The sequence below is a fragment of the Urocitellus parryii genome, chromosome 14 (assembly GCF_045843805.1).
Source record: "Urocitellus parryii isolate mUroPar1 chromosome 14, mUroPar1.hap1, whole genome shotgun sequence".
Classification (NCBI taxonomy): domain Eukaryota; kingdom Metazoa; phylum Chordata; class Mammalia; order Rodentia; family Sciuridae; genus Urocitellus; species Urocitellus parryii.
The window spans coordinates 49,918,464-49,933,872 of record NC_135544.1 but is presented as its reverse complement, the minus strand read 5'-3'; the positions used below and the strand labels follow the sequence as shown (position 1 = coordinate 49,933,872).

General features: G+C 49.4%; 1 protein-coding gene across 1 annotated transcript in view; it reads left to right on the top strand.

Moving 5' to 3' along the window:
• The window catches only part of Dock5 (dedicator of cytokinesis 5), a 184,689-nt gene that overhangs the window by 133,915 nt on the left and 35,365 nt on the right, over nucleotides 1–15,409 (top strand). The window contains exons 28-34 of the mRNA XM_026411607.2: nucleotides 1,286–1,384; nucleotides 3,484–3,578; nucleotides 4,755–4,833; nucleotides 6,699–6,799; nucleotides 10,046–10,104; nucleotides 10,428–10,582; nucleotides 14,566–14,651. Coding sequence (XP_026267392.2) covers nucleotides 1,286–1,384; nucleotides 3,484–3,578; nucleotides 4,755–4,833; nucleotides 6,699–6,799; nucleotides 10,046–10,104; nucleotides 10,428–10,582; nucleotides 14,566–14,651 — 674 coding nt within the window. The remainder of the gene's footprint in view (nucleotides 1–1,285; nucleotides 1,385–3,483; nucleotides 3,579–4,754; nucleotides 4,834–6,698; nucleotides 6,800–10,045; nucleotides 10,105–10,427; nucleotides 10,583–14,565; nucleotides 14,652–15,409) is intronic.

The window sequence follows — 15,409 nt, the reverse complement described above, 5'->3', positions numbered from 1 at the left end:
CACAGCAATTTAGCAAGACCCTGTCTCAAAATAAAATGGGCTGGAGATGGAGCTCAGCAGTAGAGTGCCCAGGATTTAATCCCCTGTGCTGGGTAGGAAAACAACAACAACAACACATACACACACACATTCCACACCACACAATGAGTGAAGAAATCTACAAGTCTGTGAGTTTCTCTTTACTTTGGGGCCCTAATGATGCAATTAATTACTTAATCAAAAACAAAATGCATGCTTAACTAATCTGTCTCTTCCTGTACTGTTAAAAGGTAAAAATAACACCCAGAGCTGGGCGTGGTGGTGCTGCCTATATTCCCAGCGGCTCTAGAGGCTAAGGCAGGAGGATTGAAAGTTCAAAGCCAGCCTCAGTAATTTAGTGAGACACAATCTTTAAAAGGGCTGGGGATGTGCCTCAGTGGTTAAGTCCCATGAGTTCAATCCCTGGTACCAAATAATATAAGAAGAAGAAGAAGAAGAAAACAAGTTGAATCATTTATGTGCTTAAAAGGAAGTTGAGCCGGGTAAGGTGGTGTACACCTGTAATCCCAGCAGCTTGGGAGGCTGAAGCAGGAGGATCATGAGTTCAAAGCCAGCCTCAACAATGGTAAGGCCCTAAGCAATTCAGTGAGACCCTGTTGCTAAATAAAATACAAAATAGGGCTGAGGATACATGGCTCAGTGGTTGAGTGCCCCGAGTTCAATCCCCAGTACAAAAATTGGGGTGAGTTTTGGTTTTGGGTTTTTAACCAGTTGCATAGACTCTACTGGTGGAGCATCCCAAATCCAAAAATCCAAATTCCAGTGGGATCCAAGATCTCAAATTCCTGGGAACATTTCAGATTTTCAAACGAGGAATGCTCAACCTGTCCCTCTCTCTTTCTTATTAGTCTTCCTGCATAATCAGATTTGTTTAACTGATCTAAGTATTTCCAACATTTCTCCATGGACTTCTGTGCTACAACCCAGTCCCGGCAAGAAACTGAAAGTCCCATAGGTATTTCAACTAGTCGTTGAGCTAGCCGAGATCTTGAATCGGTGTCCCTTGAGCTTCAGGATGCTACCGGCTGTAGGTGCTGGTGGGGGCCTGAGCCCTTCCATTTCTCCAGCTCTACCTGGAAGGAGGTAGCATGAAGGAGAAATCTCAAACCAAGAAGAAGCAGCATGTTTCCGGCTCAGTAGGGTCAGAGGTCCTGGGGCTGGGAAAACCAGAGTCCGGGTGGTCCTCATCTTGTTGGTTCATCTGGTGGTCTGAGGAGCCTGGGATTGTCCTTTCTTCTTCCTCCAGGGCAGCTTTGTGGCTTGCATGATTGCCATCCTGCGGCAGATGGACGACGCCCACTACAGCCACTACATCAGCACCTTCAAGACCAGGCAGGACATCACTGTAAGTTGTCCTCACCGCCTCCTGGCAACTCGAGACCTCTGAGATTTGGTATGATTAAATAAACAGATAAGTAACTGATACCGAGCATCACCAGACCAGGGTCCTCCTCCCTCCCGCCTCCAGGGCTCTGAAAAGCACCGTTGATTCTTGCTCTCTGTCCTTGGTGGAGTTGCAGAAGGGGGTGGGACATGCACCGAGCGTCCTCACAATCTGCCTGAGCCTCTTGGACTTACTTAGAGAGAGCCCTCGGGTTTGAATTCTGGCTACTCACCATGATTGTATAGTGGTCAACACCTGTGAAGAGTGGCTACTTATAATAACAATTTTAATATTTTGGGATATAAAATAAACCAACAAAAATATTTTAGTGTTTTTTTTTTTTTTTTTCAAATTTTCTTCAGAAAGCAGGTAGGACATTCTGAATTCATGGCCTGACTCCATGCTTCCGTAGGAAGAAGCCAGGCATCTCTCCTCTGGGTGAGATGATGGAGAACTCTTCCCCTGCCCCTCTCCCTCCCAGCGGCTAACTGCCACCCTCCTGGTGCCTTCTGGGTAATTCCCAAGGAACGCGTTGGCAGTGGGGTGCAGCTGGAGGTCTTGGGATTCTTGCCGTCTGAAGAGCTGAGCGTAGACCGTGTCGGATGCAGATAACTGGCATCTCCAGTTGATCCATTTTCCATTTTCATCACAAACCAAGAAATCATGTTTATTGAACCAAATAATAATAATAACAGAATGGTCAGTAAATGGGGAGAAGCATTGATCACGTTATGGTGAAAAAAAAAATGGTAAACTCATGAAAAATTCCAGAACTGAGGATGGATAGGCCTGACTCGTTATTGTACCAGAAGATCAAATCAAGTGCAGCAAGACGAGGCTGGGCTGTGCCCTAGCACCTGCCTAGCGTGTCTGAGGCTGTGGGTTCAACTTCCAGCAGAGCAAAAAAATAAAACAAAAACACAGCAAGTTCCTGCCAGAATCATTCCTGTTGGTGTGCCACTGACATCAAGAGCAGAGGAAACTAGCAGATTAACCAGTGTCTTAGAAAAATGTCTTCAGAAATAGCTGGGCATGGGGGTGCACGCCTGTCATCCTAAAGGTTGGGAGGCTAAGACAAGAGGATTGCAAATTCCAAGTCAGCCTCGGCAACTCAGTGAGACCCTGTCTCCACCTAAAGTACAGGAAAGGGCTGGGGATGGGGCTCAGTGGTCAAGTGCCTCTGGGTTCAGCCACCAGTGCCTCTCAAGCACCACATCCCTACTGCAGTGCAGTGTGCTTCAAAGGTGGGACCTGTGGGTTAGTGCCCGAGAATGCAAACTGGATTTTCATTTCAGGGATCCCAGTGCAGAAGGTCTAAATGGGTCCAATGGAAGTGCTTTCAAAACTTGATAGCTTTGCCTTTTAGTCTTGTTGCTTTTTTTTTTTTTTAATTCCTTTTTGCTCACAACTGCCTTTGGATGAGAAGAGCTCTGTGCTTTACTTAGTTATTAGTTCTTCCAGTTATCCTGAGCAACCGTTACCAGCTCCTTGTAGGAGCCATGAAGGACTTTTCTTCCAGGCTACACGTGAGAACCTCTGTGCAGCTGGAAGGCTCGCACTGCTGCTTGGTACAGTGCTTCTGATCTGTTCTAACCAGGGCAAGGAAGAATTGAACTCCCATCTGTCCAAAGTTCCCACTTCCTCACAGTTGTTGGTTCATTTTTAAGTAGGAGAGCTATTTCCAGCAGCACGTGCCAGATGAGGACTAAAGAGAAACAAGAGCTGGAAACGTGGGGTCCGCGAGCCCCGGGTCCCTGCAGCTCTCCTGCTTCCTGGTCCTCTGGTCTCGGGCAGGTCATTTAATGTGTCAGCCTCAGGCGCACCACTTGTAGAACGTGGACCACCTTTCTGTCCTTGTTTTCCTTATAGAATCACGCAGTGCAAAAATCGCCTCATATGGTAGCCTGCTCGGAGAACGTGTCATTGTCCCTCTGTCCTGTAGGACAGCGGTGACCTGGGACGAGGAAGGACTGGTGCTGATGAGGTTCTTCTGTCCACGCGCCGGAGGAGCGGCGGTGAAGGAGCCGTCCTCCCCAGCTGTCCCTCCTTCTTCTCCGCAGGACTTCCTCATGGAGACCTTTATCATGTTCAAGGATCTGATCGGGAAGAACGTCTATGCCAAAGACTGGGTGGTGATGAATATGACGCAGAGCAGGTGAGGACCTGGGGCCCACCCAGGCTCTGCCCCCTCTGCCGTGGGGGCTCCGGGAAGGGCTGGTCCGTCTCTGTGCTTGGTCCCATCTTCCTGCTCCTGTGACCCTGACGTCCGTGCCAGGAGCTCCACTTCACCTGGGCTGCAGGGTTGCCCCATTCAGGGTCTCTGCTGTCTTTGGTGGGGACCGGTCTCCTTGTCATTCTCCTAGCGATCCTTTGCCTCTGCTGCTCCCTCCATGTCAGTGTCCTCCCCACGACCTCTCAACCTCCCTCCATCCCCTAAGACCATTACCCCCAGCGCAGGCCTTTCTGGCCTGGATATTGTCTTCTCTTCCTTGGATGCTGGGAACCCCCTTTGAAGCCCTCTCATGGGATTTGTTTCATGTTCTCTGTTGGATCAGGGCTCACGTTAGATGTTTAAGATTCCTCCTTGGTGTTGTGACCCTTGGAAGACTGGAAACTGTGTATTTGACATAGCACCCAAGTGAGTGCCTTGCAGATGCTGGCCTACAACAGATACTGGTTGAATAGAAGTAGATGAAGGGGATATATATGTATATTATAGTAAAAGAACTTCAGATGTTTCTTAATGAGCTAATTAAGACAAATCACTTTATGATTATTATTATTAACCATATGTGGTCCTGATGTCTGATTAGGAAAAAAACCCTTCCCAACTCTGCAGAGTAGAGGGAAAGCAGCACCAGAAGCCCTAGACTCTAAAAGAGAAGCATTTCTGGGCATGGTAATGCACACCTGTAATTCTGGCAACTTGGGAGGCTGAGATAGGAGGATCACAAGTTGGAGGCCAACCTCAGCAGCTTAATGAGACCCTGCCTCAAAATAAAAAATAATGGGGATATGGCTCAGTGGTAAAATATCCCTGGGTTCAATCCCCGTATCATAAATAATAAAGACATAGAAGCATCACTGTGGAGTATGAATTGCCCACACAGGGGGCCCATGCCCGCTGTGTGTCACCTCAGCTAGCTGAGACTCGGCCAGTCAGTTGGGAAAACTGAACTTTACAGACTCTGCCCTTTTGTAGCCCCAGAGGACACTGGCAGATCAGATGGCCTTTTCTTGCCAGTCTGGGATGGTGTGGCTTTATTTTAACGTGGAGGGCAAAGTGTCCGAGGGTGGAGTCAACCTCCTAGTCTGGTGCTTTCTTCCCCAGGGTGTTCCTCCGCGCCATCAATCAGTTCACAGAAGTCCTCACCAGACTCTTCATGGATCAGGCCAGCTTTGAGCTTCAGGTGAGCGCCCGACCTGCTGGAAGTCCCTGGAAGTCTCAGCCACAGCAACAGAACTGTTGCGGCTAGGAAAGGGCCACCTCCGGTTCCCTCATCGTCACTGGGGAAGGGTTCTGTGGTTCTCTCTTTTCCTGAGGGGCACACTCCTGTCACATGGTCCTCCAGCTGCAATAAGATGGAGCTTTTTCTTTCTGGAAAAGCAACATACACAAAAAAGAAAGGTAAAGAAGTCATACTGAGAAAATGCAGCTACCCCAAAACAAGAAGGTTGGGCTGGGGCTGTAGCTCAGTGGCAGAGCACTTGCCTGGCATGTGTGAGGCGCTGGGTTCAATCCTCGGCATCACATATAAATAAATAAATAAAGTAAAGGTCCAAAGACAACTAAAAAATATTTTTAAAATAAATAAACAAACAAACAAATAAATAAGAAAGTAAAAAAATATATACGCAGTAATCTCCCTTTCCTGTGGGGGATATATTCTACAGCCACCAGGGGATGCCTGAAGCCACAGAGTCCCGAGTCCTATAGATAACCATGTGTATGATAAAATTTGATTTACAAAATAGGCACAGTAAGAGATCAACAAAGATAATAGTAAATGCAACAATTGTAATGAGATACTGTAATACAAATGTGGTTTTTCTTTCTTGAAAGAGTCGAGATAAATATTAATATTTTTGGACCTCGGTTAGTCGAGGGGAACTGAAACCTCAGAAAACAAAATCAGGGACAAGGGGACGACTGCAGGCTTGGCCTTCCCTGTTAACATCGTGGTGTGATCCTCTATGTACAGGCACAAATGTACAGAAGCATGTGGTTGCAAAAATGTGCTTAGACAACTCCACACCTCAAGTGGTTCTGTCCTAGGCAGCAGGTCAATGGGCACTATTCTGGTGTTGCTTTTTATGTATACGTGCGCTATTTGGAAAGTCCACAGTAGTTGTAAAGCCTTCTTTCCTTCTTCCAACCAACATCAAGAGTATTTACCTGTTCTCATCCCTGGCAAAGGCTTACCAAGTCCCAGCTCTTGTAGAGTCTGTGTTCCAGACTGTGTTCTGTTGGTGATGTGATTTTTCTGTGTCTTGTGCCTTTTTGTATCAGTAGCATTTTGAGCGTGGAAAGTCGTAAGGATACACACACAGGCATCTACATCTATATAAGTCGACACATATGTGCGTGTGTGTGTGTGTATATACGTATCGCCTTACGTTTATATTTACGCACATACACACCCACCAAAACAGACTCGCACTGTGCCGTGCTCTGGGACCTGTTAATTTGTTTTCTTTACTTCTTTACTTCATCATTTTTTGAATGATGTTAACTATTTTCGCAGTAGTTTTCACAGCTGAGTGCAGTCCACTACATGGCCGGTTAATGATTATTTAACCAAATTCTTGCTGAGAACACGTAGGTTGTTTCCATCTTCTGTTATGTTAAACAGCACTGTGGTGACCTTCCTTGTTTTAAATACTTTTAACTCTCCATAGTTCTTTGGTCAGGAAGAAGTCCTGAAAGTATTTGCGAGTTCAAATGTTTGGCACCATTTTAGGGCTTTTGATACGTGTTGCCAAACCCCCTACTATAAATAGGTGTACTTCTTGGCAGTACTTTTTCCCTATCCCAGGAGCAAAGAAGAACGTAAAAGTTTGAATTGGCAATGGTGGGGTGTGGGGGGGGGGAGGAGAGCTTAATATTAACTCTTAATACTTTTACGACGGAATCAAACCCAAGAGAGAACTAAAGTCCTGTGGATCTTACTTTTTCATGAGTCCCTGGTTAGTGACTTTCTGCCACGTGTCTATTTTAGTATGACCCACACTAAAGTTATTTTCTGTTTCTTTGTGCTCACATCATGTTGAACAGCTCTGGAACAATTACTTCCATTTGGCGGTAGCGTTTCTCACCCATGAGTCCCTTCAGCTGGAAACCTTCTCACAAGCCAAGCGCCACAAAATTGTAAAAAAGTAAGTGACCTTGCAAACTTGGCGATTTGGGGAAAGGCGATTCTTCTGTGCACATTCGGAGCTGTACTTTGGGTGCTGCAGGAATACAGTGTTCAGTGACGACCCGTAGTAGTCGCTAAGGGTAGTGATGGTGAGGTAGGTCTTAGTCACTTGATAACTCAGATTCCCTCGGGTCACTTTTTTTTTTCTCACATTCCCATCAATCATCTGCCTGGAAAGGTGCCCTGTGTCCTCCCGGGCCCCGGAACAGCTGCCATCTGCTGGCAGTTCATCTGAATTGCAGGTGCAGTGCCTCCTTCCACTTCACAAGGGAATCCCTTTGGCACAGTCAGTCACCTACTGTCACTTCGGCAGAGAAGCCAAGAAGCCAACAGCCTGAAATTCCAGATTTCTGGCTTGGAATTTAGAATGGACTCAGGTCCAGGAATGTGGGAGATTTAGGGACGGGTTTCACTGTCTTCATCTCTGGTCTGTTTCGAGTTAATTTAGATGCTGGAAAGGCAAAGCAGTGTATAAGAGTGACTTGAGAAATTTTTTATTTAAACTTGAAATTTTATATCCATTTCCCCTAGTTGGAGTATCCAGGGTTTTAGGCAAATTATTTAACATTTTTATATTTCTGTTTCCTTCCTAAAACAACTGAGGTTGGTAGTGACTGTGTTTTGGTGGTTGCTTTTGTTTTTGGTGGTACCGAGGATGGAACCCAAGGGCATTCTACCTCTGAGCCACATCCCCAGCCCTTTCTTTTTAAATTTTTGAAAATTTGAGACAGGCTCTCACTTGCTGAGATTGACCTCAAACTTGTGATCCTCCTGTCTCAGCTCCCAAGCTGCTGGGATTACAGACATGTGCCACCATATCCAACAGGACTGTGCTTTAATATACAAAAATAGAAGACGGACGTGGTGACTCATGCCTGTAATCACAGTGACTCAGGAGCTGAGGCGGGAGGATCACAACTTTAAGGCCAGCCTGGGCAACTTAGCAAGACACTGTCACAAATTAAAAAATAAAAATAGCTAAGGGTGCAACTTAGTGGTAGAACACCCCTGGGTTCCATCCCTAGTTCGTGCACACACATGTATACACACACACATACACACACATACACGTACACACACACACACACACACACACACACACACCAAAAAGAAAGAAGAAAGAAAACAATTACAGTATGACCTGTTCTGTAGATTTCCCCAAAGGGAAACACTTACTGCCTCCATCCCTTGGTCACTTGCTTTAGAATGTCTTAAGTAACAATGTAACTTCTTTAAGGGATGGATTTGGTTTGGGTTCAGTGACTGTAAGTGAAGTTACTTGATTGCAAGTCTGATAAGAAAAAAAAGGTTACTTAGGATTAATGATTCTGGTTCTGGTCAAAAAAAAAAGTATGACAGTGAATAGAAACCATGTAAAAACGTGTGTGTATAAGGGCAAAGAGAAAATTTGGGGAATAAAACCAGTTATATTAAAGTTATAGAAATGTGAGGATTTGTTTCAAGCTTTCTTAAAGTAGGATCAGCAGAAGTATTAAACAATAGGAATAGTGATACTTCTGTCTGTTAAATCCCAAATCTCGATGACATAGGCTCATCTAACTTTAATAATAAAATAAGGTCAAGCATTTTGTTAGATGGAATAGTTACGATTTTTTAAATGTGATTTAAAAAAAAAATAGTGGCTTCTTACTAGGATCAAAATGACCAAATTTATATCATGTACCAATGTGTGTTGCAGTGAGCTTCATTCCTATGTTCCATGACTACAATGCACCACTGAAAAAAGGAAGAAAATATGCTAGTTTATGAAGGCATTTACAATGAAAGAATTTGAATAAAAAATGTTGGGGCAATCGAAGTGTCACTAAAATAGTCTAGAGCAGCGACCACAGGATGGTTTGTGAGCCTGAGTGTTCCCAGGAGATATCACGACCTGCCCCATTTCCGAGTTCCAGCCCCCAGCCTCTGATGTGGTAGGTGGGGTGGGGCAGCCTCAGGCGTAAGAATTCTTCAAAGATGACCAGGAGCATGGGCTTGGCCTCCATCCAGGAATCACCTAATCACCCCAGAGTCACTGCCTAGACCAGTGTTTCCCCGCTCCTCCTCAGTGTCTGCTGGTGAGCTGTATGACTATCTGCACCATCTGTATGAAAGCAGTAAGCTCTGGGGTTTTTTCCCCCAAGGACAGGTTTTCCCCCTTCCTGGGCTCTATTGCCCTGAGAATGCCGCTTCCCAGGGTGAGAACTTTGAAGAGCATGCTAATACAGGTGTACATTGCCCCTCAGTATGAGTTGGCAAGCCCCTGTCACATGCCTGTGGAAGCCAGCCCTCAGTCCTCTTCCTCTTTATTAGTTTATGTTGAGTGTTTGTTATTCTTTCCCCTGAAATCAGTTTGTTCATCTCACTTTTTTTTTGTACCAGGGATTGAACCCAGAGGTGCTTAACCACTGAGCCACACACCCCACCCTTTTTTGTGTGGGAGGGTGGTACTGGGGATTGAACTCAGGGCACTCCACCACTGAGCCACCTCCCCAGCCCTTTTTTGTATTTTATTTAGAGACAGGGTCTCACTCAGCTGCTTAGCACCTTGCTTTTGCTGAGGCTGGCTTTGAACTCACAATCCTCCTGCCTCAGCCTCCTGAACCTCTGGCATTACAGGCGTGCACCCCTGCGCCCGGCTCATCTCACCTTCTTAGTTATTTTTCAGCACTTACATTTGGTTCCTTCTGGTCATCAGTCCTCTGCCCTCCATGGGGCTCACTTCTCTTTTGAGGCTGATTTTGATACTGCCCTCCTCTCTTACAGTGTCAATGTCTCATGTGTGACCCAAAGGAGCTCAGGCTGATTTTATTCCCCTCACCATTAAACACATAGTCCTCTGTGTCTGTGAGTTCTGCATCCCCCAACAAAGGGATCAAGAATATTTGTGGGGAAAATCACACCTATATTGAACATGTATTTCTTGTCTTCATTCCCCAAGCCATCCACTGTAACCAGTATTTGCACAGCATTTACCTGGTATGAGATCTTACTAGTAATATGGAGACACTTTGAAGTATGCAGGAGGATGTGTGTAGTTGTATGCAAATACTGTGCTCTTCTATATAAGGAGCCTGAGCACCTGCAGATTGGGGAGTCTGACGGGTCCTTGATCCAGTGCCCCCTAGAGACTCAGGAGTGACTTTCTTGCATGCAACCCGTTTCTCCTGCAACTCCTCCTCTCCATTTATGATCTTCTTCCTAGATATGGGGACATGAGAAAGGAAATCGGCTTTAGAATCCGGGACATGTGGTATAACCTGGGTGAGTGTCTGACCTTGAATGGGCCCCAGCACAGCTCCATTGTGATAAGCACCCAAGTGGATTAATTCAAATGGTCCTGAGATGTACCGTGTGCCTGGAGGTGAAAGCTCACCTGTGGCTTTTACACCCTCACCTCAGCTGGGACATGAACCCTCTGTTCCTATGGCATCCACAGTTTATCAGTATTTCATCCCTCACTTCTGCACCCAGGTGCCTTACCCACATGCACTCTTTCTTTTCTTATGGGCCCGATAGAGGAAGATTATAACATTTGACTTAATAGCAAAGTGATTGTTTCATATCCTCATTTACCTTCATTTCAGGTCCCCACAAAATCAAGTTCATCCCATCTATGGTGGGTCCCATTCTGGAAGTCACCCTGACCCCCGAAGTGGAGCTGCGAAAAGCCACCATCCCCATTTTCTTTGATATGATGCAGTGTGAGTTCAATTTCAGTGGAAATGGCAATTTCCATATGGTAAGGAGTGGTGGATGGCAATTTTACTAATGCACTAAAATCAGCTCTTACTTATTTTCTTTCTATATGGAAAAGCCATAGCCTGAGTAATAAAAATCAGCGTTGATCTAAAAATTCCTTTTACATTTCATTGTGTCAAGTGATTGGAGATGTAATCCAACATTCCAGCCCAGAGCCTAGAAGGGCTCTCTTGACTCCTGTCCTAGAGCAGCCGCCTCTCCTCCTGTCCTAGAGCGGCCTGCCTCTCCTCCTGTCCTAGAGTGGCCTGCCTCTCCTCCTGTCCTAGAGCAGCCGCCTCTCCTCCTGTCCAAGAGCAGCCGCCTCTCCTCCTGTCCTAGAGTGGCCTGCCTCTCCTCCTGTCCTAGAGCAGCCCCCTCTCCTCCTGTCCTAGAGCAGCCGCCTCTCCTCCTGTCCTAGAGCAGCCGCCTCTCCTCCTGTCCTAGAGCAGCCCCCTCTCCTCCTGTCCTAGAGCAGCCGCCTCTCCTCCTGTCCTAGAGCAGCCGCCTCTCCTCCTGTCCTAGAGCAGCCGCCTCTCCTCCTGTCCTAGAGCAGCCGCCTCTCCTCCTGTCCTAGAGCAGCCGCCTCTCCTCCTGTCCTAGAGCAGGTGCCTCTCCTCCTGTCCTAGAGCAGCCGCCTCTCCTCCTGTCCTAGAGCAGCCGCCTCTCCTCCTGTCCTAGAGCAGCCCCCTCTCCTCCTGTCCTAGAGCAGCCTGCCTCTCCTCCTGTCCTAGAGCAGCCGCCTCTCCTCCTGTCCTAGAGCAGCCGCCTCTCCTCCTGTCCTAGAGCAGGTGCCTCTCCTCCTGTCCTAGAGCAGGTGCCTCTCCTCCTGTCCTAGAGCAGCCCCCTCTCCTCCTGTCCTAGAGCAGCCGCCTCTCCTCCTGTCCTAGAGCAGCCGCCTCTCCTCCTGTCCTAGAGCAGCCGCCTCTCCTCCTGTCCTAGAGCGGCCTGCCTCTCCTCCTGTCCTAGAGCAGCCGCCTCTCCTCCTGTCCTAGAGCAGGTGCCTCTCCTCCTGTCCTAGAGCAGGTGCCTCTCCTCCTGTCCTAGAGTGGCCTGCCTCTCCTCCTGTCCTAGAGCAGCCCCCTCTCCTCCTGTCCTAGAGCAGCCGCCTCTCCTCCTGTCCTAGAGCAGCCACCTCTCCTCCTGTCCTAGAGCAGCCGCCTCTCCTCCTGTCCTAGAGCAGCCCCCTCTCCTCCTGTCCTAGAGCAGCCCCCTCTCCTCCTGTCCTAGAGCAGCCCCCTCTCCTCCTGTCCTAGAGCAGGTGCCTCTCCTCCTGTCCTAGAGCAGCCCCCTCTCCTCCTGTCCTAGAACAGGTGCCTCTCCTCCTGTCCTAGAGCAGCCCGCCTCTCCTCCTGTCCTAGAGCAGGTGCCTCTCCTCCTGTCCTAGAGCAGGTGCCTCTCCTCCTGTCCTAGAGCAGGTGCCTCTCCTCCTGTCCTAGAGCAGCCCCCTCTCCTCCTGTCCTAGAGCAGCCGCCTCTCCTCCTGTCCTAGAGCAGGTGCCTCTCCTCCTGTCCTAGAGCAGCCCCCTCTCCTCCTGTCCTAGAGCAGCCCCCTCTCCTCCTGTCCTAGAGCAGCCCCCTCTCCTCCTGTCCTAGAGCAGCCGCCTCTCCTCCTGTCCTAGAGCAGCCGCCTCTCCTCCTGTCCTAGAGCAGCCGCCTCTCCTCCTGTCCTAGAGCGGCCCCCTCTCCTCCTGTCCTAGAGCAGCCCCCTCTCCTCCTGTCCTAGAGCAGCCGCCTCTCCTCCTGTCCTAGAGCAGGTGCCTCTCCTCCTGTCCTAGAGCGGCCCCCTCTCCTCCTGTCCTAGAGCAGGTGCCTCTCCTCCTGTCCTAGAGCAGCCGCCTCTCCTCCTGTCCTAGAGCAGCCCGCCTCTCCTCCTGTCCTAGAGCAGGTGCCTCTCCTCCTGTCCAAGAGCAGCCGCCTCTCCTCCTGTCCTAGAGCAGGTGCCTCTCCTCCTGTCCTAGAGCAGCCCCCTCTCCTCCTGTCCTAGAGCAGGTGCCTCTCCTCCTGTCCTAGAGCAGCCCCCTCTCCTCCTGTCCTAGAGTGGCCTGCCTCTCCTCCTGTCCTAGAGCAGCCCCCTCTCCTCCTGTCCTAGAGCAGCCGCCTCTCCTCCTGTCCTAGAGCAGCTGCCTCTCCTCCTGTCCTAGAGCAGGTGCCTCTCCTCCTGTCCTAGAGCAGCCCCCTCTCCTCCTGTCCTAGAGCAGGTGCCTCTCCTCCTGTCCTAGAGCAGGTGCCTCTCCTCCTGTCCTAGAGCAGCCCCCTCTCCTCCTGTCCTAGAGCAGCCGCCTCTCCTCCTGTCCTAGAGCAGGTGCCTCTCCTCCTGTCCTAGAGCGGCCCCCTCTCCTCCTGTCCTAGAACAGGTGCCTCTCCTCCTGTCCTAGAGCAGCCCGCCTCTCCTCCTGTCCTAGAGCAGGTGCCTCTCCTCCTGTCCTAGAGCAGGTGCCTCTCCTCCTGTCCTAGAGCGGCCTGCCTCTCCTCCTGTCCTAGAGCAGGTGCCTCTCCTCCTGTCCTAGAGCAGCCCCCTCTCCTCCTGTCCTAGAGTGGCCTGCCTCTCCTCCTGTCCTAGAGCAGCCCCCTCTCCTCCTGTCCTAGAGCAGGTGCCTCTCCTCCTGTCCTAGAGCAGCTGCCTCTCCTCCTGTCCTAGAGCAGGTGCCTCTCCTCCTGTCCTAGAGCAGCCCCCTCTCCTCCTGTCCTAGAGCAGGTGCCTCTCCTCCTGTCCTAGAGCAGGTGCCTCTCCTCCTGTCCTAGAGCAGCCCCCTCTCCTCCTGTCCTAGAGCAGCCGCCTCTCCTCCTGTCCTAGAGCAGGTGCCTCTCCTCCTGTCCTAGAGCGGCCCCCTCTCCTCCTGTCCTAGAGCAGGTGCCTCTCCTCCTGTCCTAGAGCAGCCCGCCTCTCCTCCTGTCCTAGAGCAGGTGCCTCTCCTCCTGTCCTAGAGCAGCCCCCTCTCCTCCTGTCCTAGAGCAGGTGCCTCTCCTCCTGTCCTAGAGCAGCCCCCTCTCCTCCTGTCCTAGAGCAGGTGCCTCTCCTCCTGTCCTAGAGCAGCCCCCTCTCCTCCTGTCCTAGAGCAGGTGCCTCTCCTCCTGTCCTAGAGCAGCCCCCTCTCCTCCTGTCCTAGAGCAGGTGCCTCTCCTCCTGTCCTAGAGCAGGTGCCTCTCCTCCTGTCCTAGAGCAGCCCCCTCTCCTCCTGTCCTAAAGCACTCTGCCTCTGGGGAATGAAAAGTTGACTTCCTGCCTTTCAGACCTGTCTCTTGCAGTGTAACTGAGAATAATGCAGAGGACACAACCTGCCTGTCCTGCCTATCATGGGACAGCTGAGGGGAGAGGCAGGGGACCCAGCCCTGCTCTGTTGTCTGTGGCTGTGAGAACTTGAGATGGCTGGTGTATATAGTCTACACCTCAATTTCCTTTTCTACAGTGTATTAACTTGAAAAGGAGATTTTTGCATCTACAGAGCTCAGCAAAAGCAGTCCCATTAGCAAGATTCATAGCCCGGCCTGAAATCTCAGTGGCTTGGGAGGCTGAGGCAGGAGGATTGTGAGTTCAAAGCCAGCCTCATCAATGGTGAGGCTCTGAGCAACTCAGTGAGACCCTGTCTCTGAATAAAATACAAAATAGGGCTGGGGATGTGTCTCCGTGGTCAAGTGCCCCTGAGTTCAGTCCCCAGTACCAAAAACCAAATTAAAAAAAAAGATAAGAAACAAAAAAGAAAATTAGAATCATAATGCTTTTTTAGATGCATAGTTGTAACAGAAAATAGCATTTCAGATTTTGGAGTGGGGGGAGGGCAAGTGTAAAGCAATGGACAAAGTAGTATTGGACTTCCCTGGTGCAGTGTTCATGAAGGGCTGGAATGGGATCCTCTCCTGTCCACGTCGTAAGCAATCCACAGTTCAGTAAAAGGGTTGGGCCAGATCTAGGAAGATGAGCCAGGTATCTCACGAGGTCTCTCCGAAGGATGTAACCTTCTGCTGTGAATTCCAACTCTGCTTGCAGTTTGAGAATGAGTTGATCACCAAGCTGGATCAAGAGGTAGAAGGTGGCCGAGGAGATGAACAATACAAGGTTCTATTGGAGAAACTGTGAGTATCTCCGAGACGGGACCTCAGGTTGGTGGCACCATTTGACAGCGGGGAAGGGCAGGGTCTCTGCGGCATGCAGTGCAGGCAAGCAGTCTCAGAATCTCTGGGTCACACACTCCCCAGTGGTCCTTGGTGAGTTGACAGATTGGATGGCACCCACCGGTGACACTGTCCATCTCGTGTGAGTCAATGCCTGTGTTGTCCTGACCAGCCTCGAGCTGGAGAACAGAGCAGATCGGAGAGAGGAGGAGATGCACGTAGCTGTGGCTCTTTGCCAGAGTTTGTATTTCTGAACCTCAGCAGAAATGTTAGCACCTCTAATTATGGCTTTAAAACAACCAGTTAAAGGAAAAACATTTCAAGGTCCACTTGATACCTCATGCCCCACAAGTGACCTTTAGGAACAAAGCAGTTGCCTCGCCTGGTGCCCCATACCTGTAATCCCAGTGACTTGAGAGGCTGAGGCAGGAGGATTGAAATTCAAGGCCAGCCTCAGCAACTAGGCGAGGCCCTTAGTAACTTACCAAGACCCTGTCTCAAAAAAAGAAAAAAAAAAAAACTGAGGATGTGGCTCAGTAGTTAAGTGCCCCTGGAACATCCCCAAATGCTCAGTTACCCCAGAACAAAGCAATTATAACTGCAGCCAGCAGGTCTTTCCACTGCCCCATCCCCTGTCTCACTCAGCACATCCATTCCTTCATCAGAATGCACCTCCACACTCATGTCACCTCTTGCTTTCTTTATTCTTTCTCCTTTAT